Genomic DNA, 16,924 nt, shown 5'->3' with positions numbered 1-16,924 from the left:
TTGCAGGACCCTGGGGGTCCTGAGCGCTGCGGGACCACCCACCGTTTTTAAACGTAGGCGCTGCACAGAGCCCAGGCAGCGCCGACGTTTATCTATAGTGGGCGGTCGGGAACAGGTTAAAAACATCTGGTGCTCTCATAATGGGCATTGAAAACAGTAAATGCATTGAGGATGATGACACTTTGTTATAATAAATATAAGAACATATGTAGGATGAGCGACAAATAATAATGGCGTGGTGAAGTGAGGCAAGGGTGTGCCACATAATGAAATGAGGCAGCATGGAGAGAGGGTGAGGGGAAGGGATATGCATGAGAGGCCACGTGAATTGCCAATGTGCATGATTGCCATGGCATGAGGGCAACCCTCTCACCATGCTGGATCCTTTTATTATCTGGTTCAGCATAGGCCGAAATCCAACTTCAATATGATCTCCTTATTTGTCTCTCCTCAGGTTTTTTATTATTTTTGGTAATTTTAATACATTATGTGGTTACATCCTGTTTTTTAGGTAACCCAAAATACATATTATGATGTTATTTTAATCTTGGTTGTAGACCATATTTTAGCACACACATTTGCATGTATGCTGTCATGGTTGTGTCGCCACGAAGATCGTCACGATTGCACAGCCTGACTTATCGCAGCTGAGTTTTTGGTGTTTTGTGCTTTTCGGCAGTGAGGGAGTTAACTCTCTCTCTCTGTGCTAGACAAGGTCCAGCCTCGCCCATCTGCAATCAATTCTGCAGTAGTGAGATTCCTTCATATGTCTGCTGCTCTGTTAGGGAAGTTGTCGGTGAAAGCATTTCATGCAGACTAACAGAGCGGATCGTGGTATTTGGAGTTTCAGAGCTAAGTGTATTTGGAGTGTTTTTTACCTTCCTCGCTTTATCATTTATCTCCTTTCCCGTTGGTGTTCCCTCTGTTGTTGTTGTGTAGTTATTGTATGCAAGGTGGTTTTGGTTTTACCCTTGTACTGTCTCGTTCGTCTAAGTACTGAGTGTGGGCATATTATTACCTGTCCCCTTTTGGTGTGATCGGGGTCCTTCTCAGGACTAGATTACTTAGGTGCAGGGATCCTCAGGAGGTAGGGGTTACGCTGGCGGCCTGGACCTCTGTACCTTTAACAGTACCTCCAGGTAGAGGGATTAGTCAGGGCCCCAGCTTAGGGTCAGCTTAGGCCCCCTACCTCCAGTACACAGAGACAGCGTGACATATGCTTACTGTACCACTGTTACCCCACAATTCTTAGGATTGTTGCTTATGTTGTCAGTGATAACACAAACTTGATGTACACAGTCTCTATACAACATCACACGCATTGTGTTGTGATTATCATTATACATGCGTATGCTCACTCTGGTCCCATGAATGTACCGTATTTCCTGGCATTAGGTGCAATGTCATGTAATCCGATGAGCATGTGAGTTGTTTGGCCACCCATGGAACGTTAATGAAACCTTATGTTTTATTAATAAAATGTTCTGGGTGTCATTATGTGAGCCATAAGCACAACACAAACACACTGTCATCGATGATATTTGAAGTTGAAAATGAGATTTTAGTTTCCTTGTTAATGTATGTATGAAAATAAAAAACAGCCATCTGAACACACAACCACCGTCTTTTATTACACATGTCATCCTCTTATTGGTGCAAGAAAATCAATAAATATATTTAAAAATAAATAAATAAATTTTGATAATTATTGACATTATTTATAAATCCACAAAATCTCCCTGACTCGACAATGATTCCTCTTTGGGGTTTGGTTGCTTCTCCATTCAGGGCTGGGTTTTTTTTTTGTCTCTTTGCCACAAGTCCAAGATCAATTCATCACACTCTCTGTTTTGATTATGCAAAATTCATTTATTTATACAGATAAGAAATAGACAAACCAAACGTGGGAGGCGACATTAATAGAAGACGTTTCGGCCTATTTTGGCCTTATTAATTTCTGTCGCTACTGTAAAGAAAGAACAAATCCATCAGTACATTGATAGTAGTATGGAACAAAATAAGTAAAACAAATATAGTGATTACCAATGGTTTACAGAGGAATATGACGGAGGAGGGGGCAGGAAAGTATGGTGGAAGAGGAGGGAGGCAGGGTAAGAGAGAAGAGGGAGAGGGAAAGGTAGAACAAAAGATCTATTTAAAATATACACATACAGTATATACATATGTACTGTGAATACCATAGATAAGTGTAAGTTCCTTACTTGTTGCCTGGTTTGTGTGCAAGTTAGGTTCAAGAGTGAAGGCAACGGAAGATCCACAACTCTGGGGGGCTGTAATGTAGGGAGAATGTAATGAGAATAAATCCTGTGTTTTAGAGGCGAGGGAGCAAAAGGTGTGGCACAAATACCTTACATGGGTCCCAGTGATGCGTAGGGTTGATCAAACCTATAACACAGATTAGGGGAAGTTAATAAATGGGGTAGTTATGTGGTCTGTGCAAGTGCATCAGCAGGTGTCCTATGTGGCCTGACATAGCTTCTCATGAAAGTGCTCCTGGGCTCGGCTGGGTGCCGGTATCCTGGTGCAGGAGTGAATAGAGCGGCGCTCCCGTACCTTGCTGCTTCGGCATGGGGTGTACTAGCGGGGAGAGGGCTTCTTAAGCTGTCCAGGCCGCTAGGCCGGAAGTGCGTCACTGAAGGGGGTGTGGCGCCGGAAGTGATGCTTCTTCACCACCATTAATTCTATTAGACCCGAGCTGCAATTTACTCTCTACCATGACCTAGAACGTATTTCATTCCTGGACACTGTTTATTTCTAAAAGTAATGATGGCCACTCGTTTTTCTTTACTTAGCTGCTTTTTTCTTGCCATAATACAAATTCTAACAGTCTATTCAGTAGGACTATCAGCTGTGTATCCACCAGACTTCTGCACAACACAACTGATGGTCCCAACCCCATTTATAAGGCAAGTAATCCCACTTATTAAACCTGACAGGGCACACCTGTGAAGTGAAAACCATTTCCGGTGACTACCTCTTGAAGCTCATCAAGAGAATGCAAAGAGTGTGCAAAGCAGTCATCAAAGCAAAAGGTGGCTACTTTGAAGAACCTAGAATATAAGACATATTTTCAGTTGTTTCGCACTTTTTTGTTAAGTATATAATTCCACATGTGTTAATTCATAGTTTTGATGCCTTCAGTGTGAATGTACAATTTTCAAAGTCATGAAAATACAGAAAAATCTTTAAATGAGAAGGTGTGTCCAAACTTTTGGTCTGTACTGTATATGTGTGTACATTTTATATAGATCTTTTGTTTTACCTTTCCCTCTCCCTCTTCTCTCTTACCCTGCCCCCCTCCTCTTCCACCACACTTTCCTGCCGCCTCCTCCGTCATATTCCTCTGTAAAACATTGGGAATCACTATATTTGTTTTACTTATTTTGTTCCGTACTATTATCAATGTACTGATGGATTTGTTCTTTTCTTTATAGTAGCGACAGAAATGAGTAAGGCCAAAATAGGCCGAAACGTCTTCTATTAATGTTGCCTTCCACGTTTGGTTTGTCTATTTCTTATGTGTGTAAATGAATTTTGCATAATCAAAACAGAGAGTGCGATGAATTGATCTTGGACTTGTGGCAAAGAGGCAAAAAACCTTGTTTGTTCTGTTGTTTGTGTGTGATGTCTGAAATTTTGTTTGGCTGCGTATTGGTGAGCTGGCACACCAGCTTGTGGGTAATTTTTTGGTGCTGTAATCTGGCTGACATATGTTTGTGATGGATTATTTTATTGGGATCTTGCCAGAGGATTGTGATGGCCAAATTGTTGTGTCCCAGGTATCTGATGCCTTGCAGACATAGCGTAGGGCTGAGGCTCACAAAATGTTGGCCCACCAGTATCCCTCATAGACATGAGGGTAGACATATGTGGATATTGTTGGTTGGATGGTGGTGTTGGACGGACAGAAGAAGGGCCAGGCATGTGTTGATAATGATGGCTGTAGGCAGGGTTTTGAGGAACAGAAGCGGGACCGGGCATGTGCTGATAAAGATGGGTGTATCCGGGGTTTTGTGGGACAACAGATGGTGCAGGCATGTGCTGATAGGATTGTGCTGCAGTTTGATATACCGGCACAAAAGACAGTGTAACAACATTATGACTATGTGTAAGGATCTGAATCATGTACCTGTACTGCCTTTATCCAAGATGGAGCTGCATGTACCTGTTCTGTTTGGTTCTGCCCTTATCCAAAATGGAGTTGACAGCCTCGGGGGCCATCTTGTTTCCTGTCTGATATCTCCTGTTTCCTGTTTGCTATATATATAAAGAGACTCTGGCCAACTATACTTTGCTTGTGTATCTTGTATCTTACCTGCTGCCAAGCTTGAAGGACTTGCCTCGTGCCTGTTGCTTCTCTACATTGGGATTCCCCACCTGTTACTTGCCTGCCGTTTATCCGGACTTTCATCTGTGTGCAAAGACCCGCTCTGCATCCACCTGCAGTTCAGCCTGCTCTCTGCAAGGAGCCTGGTCCGGGCTCAGGATCTCGTGGACTGTGCGTCTCTGGACCTGGGACATCTATCGGTTGGTACTGACATCACAACCATTTCCAGAGACTGTGTACTGATCACTTATTGCCTATACCTGCCTGCTATAATATATGCTTGTCTGCTTCAATATATCCTGTTAATACGATATATCGTGTTTGTCTTCACTCTGACCCACGCTATCGATCTCCTTAAGTATAAACTATATAGTTGACAGAATACACAAGCCTCAAAAGAATGGAGTTCGCTGGGTCAGATACTGTGGAGGTGCGTCTAAAGAAAATATGCACATATATCACAGGACTTCATGGGGACCTGCAGGCTACTAAAACAAAACTAGCGGCATTAGAGACTCAAATTCATCATAATGCTAATGTGGCTGACTCGTCCATTCACGCATTAGCAAATCGCCTGTGAACTCAAGAGACTACAGCCGCAGCTCCGGTTCCAGTATCAATGCCAACTCCGGCTCCGACTTTTCCTAAACTCCCGCCATTCAGGTTTGGTGGAGAAAGAGAAAAATTCCGTGGGTTTTTGAATCAGTGTCAACTTTTTTTTTCTACACAGGCAGCTCACTTCCCAACTGAACGAGCGAAAGTATTAACCATGATAATGCTGTTAACTAACAAAGCTCTTGCCTGGGCAAATCCTCTGATTGAAACCGATGATACGTGTTTAAATTCACTGAAAGACTGTAACATACCTGGCGACGTCCTTGCATAGTGGTCCATCTCCCACTGTGCAAGAGCGCGCACTTGATCTCCAGTCCAGTCTGCTAGCCTGGCTTCCCTCCATACTGTCTGTTTGCCTCTACTGCTTAAGGGCGGCGCCCGATCACTTCCTGTTTTTTGTACCTGCTGCAGGCACACCCCTTGTGTGTCCTCAGCCTATTGCTGTCTGTCACCTGGTATTTAAACCAGCTGCTCCAATTAACCCATGCCTGAGCATTGTGTTCTGTCAGTTGGCTTCTGTCACTGATATGCCAGGTCCCGTTTATGTTTCCTGCCTTCGGTATCAGTTCCTGTGTCTGAACTGTGTCCTGTCTGTATTATCTTCTAGCCTGTTGTCTTCTGCCTATCCTGGAGGCTGTATTTCCAGGCCTGTGTGAACACGCTTCTGCCTGTTCGTTCCGCCTTCTAGGGGCCGCATACCTAGACCAGCTCCTGTATCTTGCTGCTGTGTCTGTTCTTGTCTGAATACTCTCCTAGCCTGTTTTGTTTTTCTCTATGTCCGTACCTTCCCTTTTTCTGCAGAGTCTGAACTCGTACCTAACTCCTGCTCGTTGTCACTGTACTTCCGTTTGTGAGTTTGTGGTCCACTCGCTACTTCTCTGCAAGTACCCTGTGGGTATCTGGTTCTGCCTTTTCCTTCCTGTCTGTTCTGTGTGAACAGAGCCCTGTCCCCTCCGCTCTGCCTTGCTTGCCGCTTCGGCGGTTCTTGCCTGCTCAGCTCTGTCCACCGCGTCTGCGGTTTCGCTTTGCTCAGCCCTGTCCACCACGTCTGCGGTATCGCTTTGCTCAGCCCTGTCCACCGCATCTGCAGTTTCGCTTTGCTCAGCCCTGTCCACCGCGTCTGCAGTTTCGCTTTGCTCAGCCCTGTCCACCGCGTCTGCGGTTTCGCTTTGCTCAGCCCTGTCCACCGCGTCTGCAGTTTCGCTTTGCTCAGCCCTGTCCACCGCGTCTGCAGTTTCGCTTTGCTCAGCCCTGTCCACCGCGTCTGCGGTTTCGCTTTGCTCAGCCCTGTCCACCGCGTCTGCGGTTTCGAATTTGTCTCCCAGTCTGTACTGGACCCTACCCAGCCTGTGCTCTATTCTGCCTGTTCCTGTATTCCCCGGTGTGGGTCAACAGCCGTGTCCGAAGTCTGACCTGGAGAAGACCCTGGTCCCTCTGCTCGGTTCCTCCCTGGTGCACTGGCGTCGTATGCCGTCGTGCGACCTTGGTCGGATCGGGCAGATACTTAGCTACGCCCCTCCAGGCATTCTCCGGTTCATGGCACAGTGGAATCACTACATACACACGCACACACCACTGAGCCCGGGCGTGTGCATTACAGCATGCTCAGGCCATGGTTCCCGTTAAGCCCCACGGCCTTCGCTCTCTGAGACGTTTTCCAGCGAATACGTGCATTAAAAATAATAATAAAATATATATATATATATATATATATATATATATATATATATATATATATATATATATTTTCTTTAGCTAAGTTCCAGGCGAATTACGCATCCGTCCAGATGGATTTATCAGCACTCGTTCCTGCGGATCCGCCACGGTACTATGGGGATCCAAGACTGTGTCGTGCATTTGTGGAGCAATGCATGCTACACTTCCAGGTCTACACTCTCTATTTTCCTTCCGATTGGGCTAAAGTGGCCTTTATGATTGACTACCTAGCGGGTGATGCCTTGAAATGGGTCACCCCCCTATGGGAAGCATGGGATCCTGTCGTCCTTGACCTGCAGTCCTTCCTTGTGGCCTTTCGTATGGTCTTCGAGGACCCTAACCCTGAAGCCCCTGCTGAAGCTTCACTTCCTAATATCCCGGAGCAGCCCCGACGGGTAATGTGTGTGGGTAGCGCACTAGTCCTCCTGCCCGAAGAGACTACTACCCACCCAGAATCCACACAGGATGACTACGCTCTCTGGAATACTTCTCACGACCTCAAGAGGCAGTCCAGACGTGCTAGGCATAGAGGCAAGCCGTCACGCCTGGGTCTGTCCTCCCAAAGACCTCCTGATCCCAACCTTGAATTCCCTGCTGAAACTTCATTTCCCTGTATCCCGGAGCAGCCCCTATGGGTAATATGCGTGGGTAGCGCACCTGTTCTCCTGCCCGAAGAGACTTCTGCCCACCTAGAATCTTCCGGGATACCACCTGATGACAAATGGAGAGAGACTTCCCTACACCCGGTACCCGATACTTCGTCCGCTCCGTCCTGTGAGCCTGACAATGGGTACCTCAAAGCGGTAGTTAACCCTGAGTCTCTACACCCCTCCGACCAGGCGGAGGACCTCCAGTTGTCTCCAGAACCCTTCGGGGTGCTACCTGATAGCGAATGGACAGAGACTCTCCTATACTCGGTACCTGATACCTCGCTCGCTTCGTCCAGTGAGTCCAACCTAGTGTACTCCGAAGCAGAGGTTACTCCCGAGTCTCTACACCCCTCCAACCAGGCGGAGGACCTCCAGTTGTCTCCAGAACCCTTCGGGGTGCCACCTGGTGGTGAATGGACAGAGACTTTCCTATATCCTGGATCTGATACCTCGCTCGCTTCTCCTAGTGAGTCTAACCTAGTGTACTCCGAAGCAGAGGTTATTCCCGAGTCTCTACACTCCTCCGACCAGGCCGAGGACCTCCAGTTGTCTCCAGAACCCTTCGGGGTGCTACTTGATAGCGAATGGACAGAGACTCTCCTATACTCGGTACCTGATACCTCGCCTGCTTCATCCAGTGAGTCTGAACAAGTGTGCTCCGAAGCGGAGGTTACCCCCGAGTCTCTGCCCCCCTCCAACCCGGCGGAGGACTTCCAGTTGTCTTCTGTACCCTCTGGGGTGCCACCTGAAAATATGTGGAGAGAGACTTCCTTGTGTGCTGTTCCTGGTACTCCACCCATTTCGTCTGTTCCTGAGGATGGCTGGATAGGAGGTAGCATCCTAGCTAACCTGATGAGACCAGTTTTTCCTGTGGACAGTGGAAGTGATCGCCTCGAAGTGAAGGATTGGTCCTCAAATTCCCTGCTGAACATTCTGGCAGGCCTGAAGAAGAGGGGGCGTAAGGGGGGGGTACTGTAACATACCTGGCGGCGTCCTTGCATAGTGGTCCATCTCCCACTGTGCAAGAGCGCGCACTTGATCTCCAGTCCAGTCTGCTAGCCTGGCTTCCCTCCATGCTGTCTGTTTGCCTCTACTTCTGCTGCTTAAGGGCGGCGCCCGATCACTTCATGTCTTTTGTACCTGCTGCAGGCACACCCCTTGTGTGTCCTCAGCCTATTGCTGTCTGTCACCTGGTATTTAAACCAGCTGCTCCAATTAACCCATGCCTGAGCATTGTGTTCTGTCAGTTGGCTTCTGTCACTGATATGCCAGGTCCCGTTTATGTTTCCTGCCTTCGGTATCATTTCCCGTGTCTGAACTGTGTCCTGTCTGTATTATCTTCTAGCCTGTTGTCTTCTGCCTATCCTGGAGGCTGTATTTCCAGGCCTGTGTGAACACGCTTCTGCCTGTTCGTTCCGCCTTCTAGGGGCCGCATACCTAGACCCGCTCCTGTATCTTGCTGCTGTGTCTGTTCTTGTCTGAATGCTCTCCTAGCCTGTTTTGTTTTTCTCTATGTCCGTACCTTCCCTTTTTCTGCAGAGTCTGAACTCGTACCTAACTCCTGCTCGTTGTCACTGTACTTCCGTTTGTGAGTTTGTGGTCCACTCGCTACTTCTCTGCAAGTACCCTGTGGGTATCTGGTTCTGCCTTTTCCTTCCTGTCTGTTCCGTGTGAACAGAGCCCTGTCCCCTCTGCCCTGCCTTGCTTGCCACTTCGGCGGTTCTTGCCTGCTCAGCTCTGTCCACCGCGTCTGCGGTTTCGCTTTGCTCAGCTCTGTCCACCGCGTCTGCGGTTTCGCTTTGCTCAGCCCTGTCCACCGCGTCTGCGGTTTCGCTTTGCTCAGCCCTGTCCACCGCGTCTGCGTTTTCGCTTTGCTCTGCTCTGTCCACCGCGTCTGCGGTTTCGCTTTGCTCTGCTCTGTCCACCGTGTCTGCGGTTTCGCTTTGCTCAGCCCTGTCCACCGCGTCTGCGGTTTTGCTTTGCTCGGCCCTGTCCACCGCGTCTGCGGTTTCGCTTTGCTCAGCCCTGTCCACCGCGTCTGCGGTTTCGCTTTGCTCAGCCCTGTCCACCGCGTCTGCGGTTTCGCTTTGCTCTGCTCTGTCCTCCGCGTCTGCGGTTTCGCTTTGCTCAGCCCTGTCCACCGCGTCTGCGGTTTCGCTTTGCTCAGCCCTGTCCACCGCGTCTGCGGTTTCGCTTTGCTCAGCCCTGTCCACTGCGTCTGCGGTTTCGCTTTGCTCAGCTCTGTCCACCACGTCTGCGGTTTCGCTTTGCTCAGCCCTGTCCACCGTGTCTGCGGTTTCGCTTTGCTCAGCCCTGTCCACCACGTCTGTACTGGACCCTACCCAGCCTGCGCTCTATTCTGCCTGTTAATGTATTCCCCGGTGTGGGTCAACAGCCGTGTCCGAAGTCTGACCTGGGGTAGACCCTGGTCCCTCTGCTCGGTTCCTCCCTGGTGCACTGGCGTCGTATGCCGTCGTGCGACCTTGGTCGGATAAGGCAGATACTTAGTTACGCCCCTCCAGGCATTCTCCGGTTCATGGCACAGTGGAATCACTACATACACACGCACACGCCACTCAGCCCAGGCGTGTGCATTACAAAGACTTTATTTCTGCAATGGGCCAAATGTTTGGTGACCCCAATCGGAGTGCCACAGCAGAAGCCGCACTATTGACACTCCAACAGGGAAAGCGCTCTGTTGTAGAATATGCAATGGAGTTTCGGAGGTGGGTGCTGGACACTACGTGGTGCGATTCGGCAAGACATGCAGTGTTTAGGAGGGGTTTATCTGCCGTAATTAAGGATGACCTGGCACGAGGGGAGTCACCTGTTGCCCTGGGAGACTTTATCAACCATTGTGTTCGGATAGATGTTCGTCTCACAGAACGTCGGCAAGAGAGATGGGCAGATGCTAATCGTAACAACTTGCTATCTTTTTCTCCTCCCTCCAGAGAAACTCAGGATAAGTCCTCTCTTCAGGTGGAGTCAGAACCTATGCAGGTGGATGCAATTCAAAGAACTCGCCCTGATGCACGCAAGGAACATTGTTTCAGAGAAAATTTATGTTTCTATTGCGGAAAATCTGGTCACTATATTTCAAATTGTCCCAGTAAAATTCGCAGGACTACGGCTGCAGTGATCGAATACGACGTCTCAGACGAAGCCTCAGTAATTTCTCATCAAATTCCTCCTCGGGATAAAGAAACCGACCAGGATTACGATTTTTCCGACTCTGCTTCAGAAATATCTTCACCCGTGAATGCAGCCGTTCTTTCAGTAGGCTCCACTACTTCGGCCTCGGAGAGCTCAAAGAAAAATTCACACTGCTACATTCCTCTCAAGATAAAGATTCAGTCCGGCTGGGTTACTAGTTCTGCTATGGTTGACTCTGGAGCCAGTGGTAATTTTATGGACATCGCATTCGCTAAAAAACACGGTATACGTCCACAGAGGAGAATCGCACCGGTATTAATGGAGACCGTGGATGAGTCCCCATTAGCATCCGGGCCTGTTGACCTTGAAACAGCAGCATTGAAGGTTCGTATGGGGGCGGACCATGCAGAAAGACTGTCGTTTTTGCTGATCTCTTCTCCCCACTTTCCTGTAATCTTAGGCTTACCGTGGCTACAATTACAAAACCCTACTGTCAACTGGGCAACAAAGGAATTGCAGTTTCCAGAACGGCAGATGTCTTCCAGGGAATCAGCTTTAATCGGGTCAGCATGTGTAAGTGATCTAAAACTACCAATGGAATATCAAGATTTTGCAGATGTATGTGATAAAAAGAACGCGGACAAGCTGCCACCACACCGGCAGTATGATTGCCCCATAGAACTCTTACCTGGCGCCGCGATTCCGTTCAGTAGCATTTATCCTCTGGCCGGACCTGAACTAAAAGCTCTCAAAGAGTATATCGATGAGAATTTAGCTAAGGGGTTTATATGACCATCTTCCTCTCCAGCCGATGCCCCAATCTTCTTCGTGAAAAAGAAGGATGGCTCACTTCGACCATGTATTGATTATCGTGAGCTCAACAAAATTAAGGTTAGAAATTCTTATCCACTTCCACTAATTCCTGAATTACTTGAGAGGATACGACATGCCAAAATCTTCACAAAATTAGACCTTCGTGGAGCATACAATTTAGTACGGATTCGCCCTGGTGACGAATGGAAAACAGCTTTCCGGTCACGTTACGGACATTTTGAGTACCTTGTTATGCCTTTCGGACTTCGTAACGCACCGGCTACCTTTCAATACTTGGCAAATGATATATTTAGAGACATACTCGATATTTTTGTTGTCGTTTATTTGGATGACATTTTAATTTTTTTCCAGCAACTTTGAGGATCATCAGCGGCATGTGAGAATGGTGTTGGATCGTCTACGGCAAAATCAGTTGTACATCAAGTTGGAGAAATGCGAGTTTCACAAGTCGGAAATTCAATTTTTGGGGTATGTTATTTCTCCCCAGGGTCTCAGCATGGATACAAGCAAGACTCAAGCCATTCAGGAGTGGCCAATTCCCAACACACTAAAGGAGGTGCAAAGATTTATTGGATTCGCCAATTTCTACAGACGGTTCATTAAAAATTTCTCGGAGATTGTCTCACCCATTACCCAATTGACACGGAAAAAGACGCCGTTGGTCTGGTCGCCACAAGCACAGACAGCATTTGACAGGTTGAAGTCTAAATTCACGTCAGCTCCCATTCTCATACATCCGGACCCGGATCGGGCCTTCATAGTGGAAGTGGATGCCTTGGACTGTGCTATAGGGGCTATATTTTCGCAGAGAACAGGTGAGAAAGATCTTTTGCATCCCTGTGCTTTTCTTTCACAGAAGTTATCACCTGCAGAAAGGAACTACGACGTTGGAAACAAAGAATTGTTGGCCATTATAACAGCATTCAAAGAATGGAGACACTTACTACAGGGGGCATCCCAACAAGTTGTCGTACTTGCGGACCATCGTAACCTTGAATTCATGAGGTCGGCTAGGTGTCTAAAACCCAGACAGGCTCGGTGGAGTCTTTTTCTTAATCAGTTTGATTTTGTTATCTCCTTTAGGCCGGGTTCTCGTAATGGGAAAGCAGATGCATTATCCAGAATTTATTCGGTTGATATAAACCCGGCTGCACCTCCAAGAACCATACTGTCGGAAAACAACTTTATAGGTCTGTTACACAATTAAGATCTTTTAATGGCTATCAGGGAGGCATACGCTGCAGACCCGTTCCTGATTCAACCGTCCAGCCTGGTAAATCTAACCTTGAAAAATAGACTTTGGTTCCAGAGACAACGCCTGTATATTCCGGAAATGGTTACATTAAGGGTGCTAAAATTAATGCATGACTCTAAGATCACTGGTTATAGAGGAGTTCAGAAGACTCAGGAATTCTTATCTCGCTTCTTCTGGTGGCCAACTTATCGGAAAGACGTTCAGCAGTACGTTTCATCTAGTGAGGTATGTGCAAGATCAAAGGTTCCTCGCTCCTCACCTACCGGACTGTAGCAACCCCTTTCTATTCCATCCCTGGGGGTCTATTTCTATGGATTTTATTGTTGAGTTGCCTATGTCAAAAGGAAAGAACACTATCCTAGTAGTAGTTGACCGCTTAACCAAGGCAGCTCATTTCATTCCCTGTACCGGCTTACCAACAGCAAAACAGACAGCTGATCTTATTGTACAAGAGGTTTTTCGCCTACATGGAGTTCCTGATGAAGTGATATCAGATCGAGGGGTCCAATTTACTTCAAGATTTTGGCGAAGCGTTTGTGCTGCTCTGGATATTAAGGTAAAGCCGTCATCTGCTTTTCATCCGCAGTCTAACGGCCAAACGGAACGGACAAACCAGACTTTGGAGCAGTACCTGCATTGTTGCGTGTGTCATTTGCAGGATGATTGGGTAAACTTACTTCCGTTGGCTGAATTCACGTATAATAATTCGCAGAGTGCGTCCACCAAACAGTCTCAGTTCTTTGCTAACAAGGGGTATCATCCCAGCATTCTTCCACGGTTTCCAATAGATACATCCGTACCCGCAGTAGCCAATCGGATTACCCTGCTTCAAAAGAATCTAGAGGTCTTTAAAAGAAACTCTGGCCACAGCTCAAGAAAGATATAAGAAGGCGGTAGATAGGTTCCGCAAGCCAGCACCAACATACAAGGTAGGAGACATGGTTTGGCTTTTAACAAAGAACTTAAAACTAAGAACTCCAACGTCTAAATTAGCGCAGAAGTATGTTGGGCCATACAAAATGGGCAAATTGGTAAGCCCTGTAGCCTGCCAACTCAAGTTGCCAAAATCCTTGAAAGTACACCCTGTTTTTCATGTCTCTCTGCTCAAACCGGTAGTACCAAATCCTTTTCCCAGACGCATACCTGTTCCACCCGATCCAGTTCTTATTGACGGGCAAGAGGAATTCATTGTGGAGGGGATCATCAATTCTCGGATTCATAGAGGACGGCTCCAGTACCTGGTGAAATGGCAAGGCTATCCATCGGAGGAGAATTCTTGGGAACCTCGGGAGAACATCCACCCTGCTCGTTTGATTGAACTGTTCCACAGCAGATACCCAAACAAACCAGCTCCAAGGTTGTCTGGAGGACACCCTTTAAGGGGGGAGTAATGTAAGGATCTGAATCATGTACCTGTACTGCCTTTATCCAAGATGGAGCTGCATGTACCTGTTCTGTTTGGTTCTGCCCTTATCCAAAATGGAGTTGACAGCCTCGGGGGCCATCTTGTTTCCTGTCTGATATCTCCTGTTTCCTGTTTGCTATATATATAAAGAGACTCTGGCCAACTATAATTTGCTTGTGTATCTTGTATCTTACCTGCTGCCAAGCTTGAAGGACTTGCCTCGTGCCTGTTGCTTCTCTACATTGGGATTCCCCACCTGTTACTTGCCTGCCGTTTATCCGGACTTTCATCTGTGTGCAAAGACCCGCTCTGCATCCACCTGCAGTTCAGCCTGCTCTCTGCAAGGAGCCTGGTCCGGGCTCAGGATCTCGTGGACTGTGCGTCTCTGGACCTGGGACATCTATCGGTTGGTACTGACATCACAACCATTTCCAGAGACTGTGTACTGATCACTTATTGCCTATACCTGCCTGCTATAATATATGCTTGCCTGCTTCAATATATCCTGTTAATACGATATATCGTGTGTAACGGGTCTGGGAGGCGGAACCTCTGAGCTACTATACAAGGGGGCGGTCCTTGTAAGGGAGCAGGTGGCGACCAGGCAGGCAGTCACAGCAGGTGACCGGGACAGTCTCTGGAAGAACGGGCAGGAGATCACGACAAGTGACTGGGGCAGTCTCTGGGTGAACGGGCAGATGGTCACGGCAAGTGACCGGGACAGTCTCTGGAAGAACGGGCAGGAGATCACGGCAAGTGACTGGAGCAGTCTCTGGGTGAACGGGCAGATGGTCACGGCAAGTGACCGGGACAGTCTCTGGAAGGACGGGCAGATGGTCACGGCAAGTGACCGGGGCAGTCTCTGGGTAAAGGGTTGGTACGACCTGTGGCGGCTGATGGTAGACTTGAGCTCCCAGGTGAGCAGGCGAGAGTCTCTGGATAAACGGGTGGTCACAGCATGTGACGGCGGAGCCTCCAGGAAGACCAACAGACAGGCGGTAGATGAGCGCTCCCAGATGAGCGGGCGAGAGTCTCTGGATAAGCGGGTGGTCACAGCACGTGACGGCAGAGCCTCCAGGTAGGCTAACGGACAGGCAGCAGATGAGCGCTCCCAGGTGAGCGGACAGGAGTCACTGGACAGGCAGGTGGTCACAGCACGTGACGGCGGAGCCTCCAGGTAGGCTAGCAGACAGGTAGCAGATGTGCGCTCCCAGGTGTGCGGGCAAGCTGGTCCATAGACAGACTGACAGGAGTTGGAAGGCAGACCGTCGGACCTCAGGCAAGCAGGCAGGTAGCTGAAGTGCGCTCCCAGGTGAGCGGGCAAGCTGGTCCTTAGACAGACTGACAGGAGTTGTAAAGCAGACCGTCGGACCTCAGGCTAGCAGGCAGGTAGCGGAATATCAGGCAGGAATAAGACAGCAAGCTGGCAGGAATCTGGCAGGTATCTGGCAGGTAACTGGCAGGTAACTGGCAACGGGACCTGAGGGCTGAAGCAGAGTAGTGAACAGTGCAACAACATTGCTCGGGCACCTCCATTTTGGAGGAGGTGCCTTATATATGGTGAAGTCCTCCGGCCATTGGCCGGGGACTCCTTAGGACGGCCCGCGCGGCCCCTTTAAGAGGGAGGGAGAGCGCGCGCCCTAAGCACAGTGGCTGGGAAGGAGCGCGCGCTGCCAGCAGAGCGGGAGGAGGATGCCGGGCACGGAGCAGGGAGGTGAGGGGAACAGCGTCCCTGCCTAGCAGAGGGCAGGGACGCCGGCGCTACATCGTGTTTGTCTTCACTCCGACCCATGCTATCGATTTCCTTAAGTATAAACTATATAGTTGACACTATGTGTATTTGACGTGGCAGATGGTAGCTGAGTTTCATGGTGGCCAGCTCGCCATTGTTCATTTGGTGCAAGAACCTGGTTTGGCTCCTGCGGTCCCTGGCTTGCATCAATGAGTGTCAGTATTGTAGCCCATACCCATTCCTGTCATTCCTCTGGAACTTTTACAAGACGGAGAAAGTGACCTACAAAAGCAGACAACTGATGTTTCTGGTTTGAGGGTATTGATGATCGCAAGATCCCAAGCATCAATCACCTCTGGCAGCATACGGAGGTCTTCCTGTCTCCTGGTTCTTCTTCCTCGGACATTAGTGGCAATGATCCTTGGACGAATTGTGAATGATGCCTGTGTTTCTGGTGCATTTTGTGTTTGGGCTGATGGTTGAGAACTTTCTTGTGTGCTTACTGGAGCAGGATCAGTGGAGGCTTCAGCAGCATCAGACACATCTTCAGCCTATGCTTGGGTATTAGGGTCAGCTGGGGGGTCTGTCTCGGATGCTGATGTACATGTTGCGGATGGTTCTGCTCTTGTCGGTTCATCTGAGTTCTCCAGGTTGTCATCAGTTCTATGAGAAATAACATTGACACAATATTATCTCTTATAAAAGACCTTTAAAACTACCTAAGTGTTGCCATCTTTTAAATGTTAACAACATATGAAGCTAAAGCATCTGTGTAAAGGCCTTTTCCATGAAGAAAATCAAAAATTGACTATGTGCCATTCTAAGTTAAGACATATGTATTTCATTAGGCTCATAATCTGTATATCTGTTTAGTATGTAGATAATAAACATTTAGGGAACTACCAACTTAACATATAATATTATCAGATTATGGTATGCCTAAATTAATAAAAGCCATACACAGTCACTTACTGGTTGAGTTCCATTATTGGCTTCAGAAAAGCTAAATTCTTGTAGTAGACATATCGCCTTTTTTTGGTGGCACCTGATGTCGTGGGTAGTGGAAGAAATTCTCACCTGAACTGATCCCTCGCTGAGCGCCATCGCCGCTTTACAAAATTAACTGAAAGACAATAGTGAAACAAATATGAGTGTAAGTGTTTAAAGTTGTTCAAAACACTTGCCTAATATACTATTTTGAAAATGTAAAAAAAAA

The 16,924-nt window shown here is 48.0% G+C and overlaps 1 protein-coding gene across 1 annotated transcript in view; it reads left to right on the top strand.

The window, feature by feature from the left end:
- The first annotated feature begins 11,323 nt into the window (after window positions 1–11,323).
- Window positions 11,324–16,924, top strand: part of LOC141204949 (uncharacterized) — a 46,185-nt gene continuing 40,584 nt past the window's right edge. The window contains exons 1-5 of the mRNA XM_073663987.1: window positions 11,324–11,373; window positions 11,668–12,131; window positions 12,173–12,302; window positions 12,400–12,506; window positions 13,688–13,928. Coding sequence (XP_073520088.1) covers window positions 11,324–11,373; window positions 11,668–12,131; window positions 12,173–12,302; window positions 12,400–12,506; window positions 13,688–13,928 — 992 coding nt within the window. The remainder of the gene's footprint in view (window positions 11,374–11,667; window positions 12,132–12,172; window positions 12,303–12,399; window positions 12,507–13,687; window positions 13,929–16,924) is intronic.

Source organism: Phyllobates terribilis, unplaced genomic scaffold (assembly GCF_046119375.1).
Source record: "Phyllobates terribilis strain yellow unplaced genomic scaffold, ASM4611937v1 Scaffold_136__1_contigs__length_4911898, whole genome shotgun sequence".
Taxonomy (NCBI): Eukaryota; Metazoa; Chordata; class Amphibia; order Anura; family Dendrobatidae; genus Phyllobates; species Phyllobates terribilis.
The sequence above is the reverse complement of the archived record's forward strand: the minus strand, read 5'-3'. Positions and strand labels throughout refer to the sequence as shown.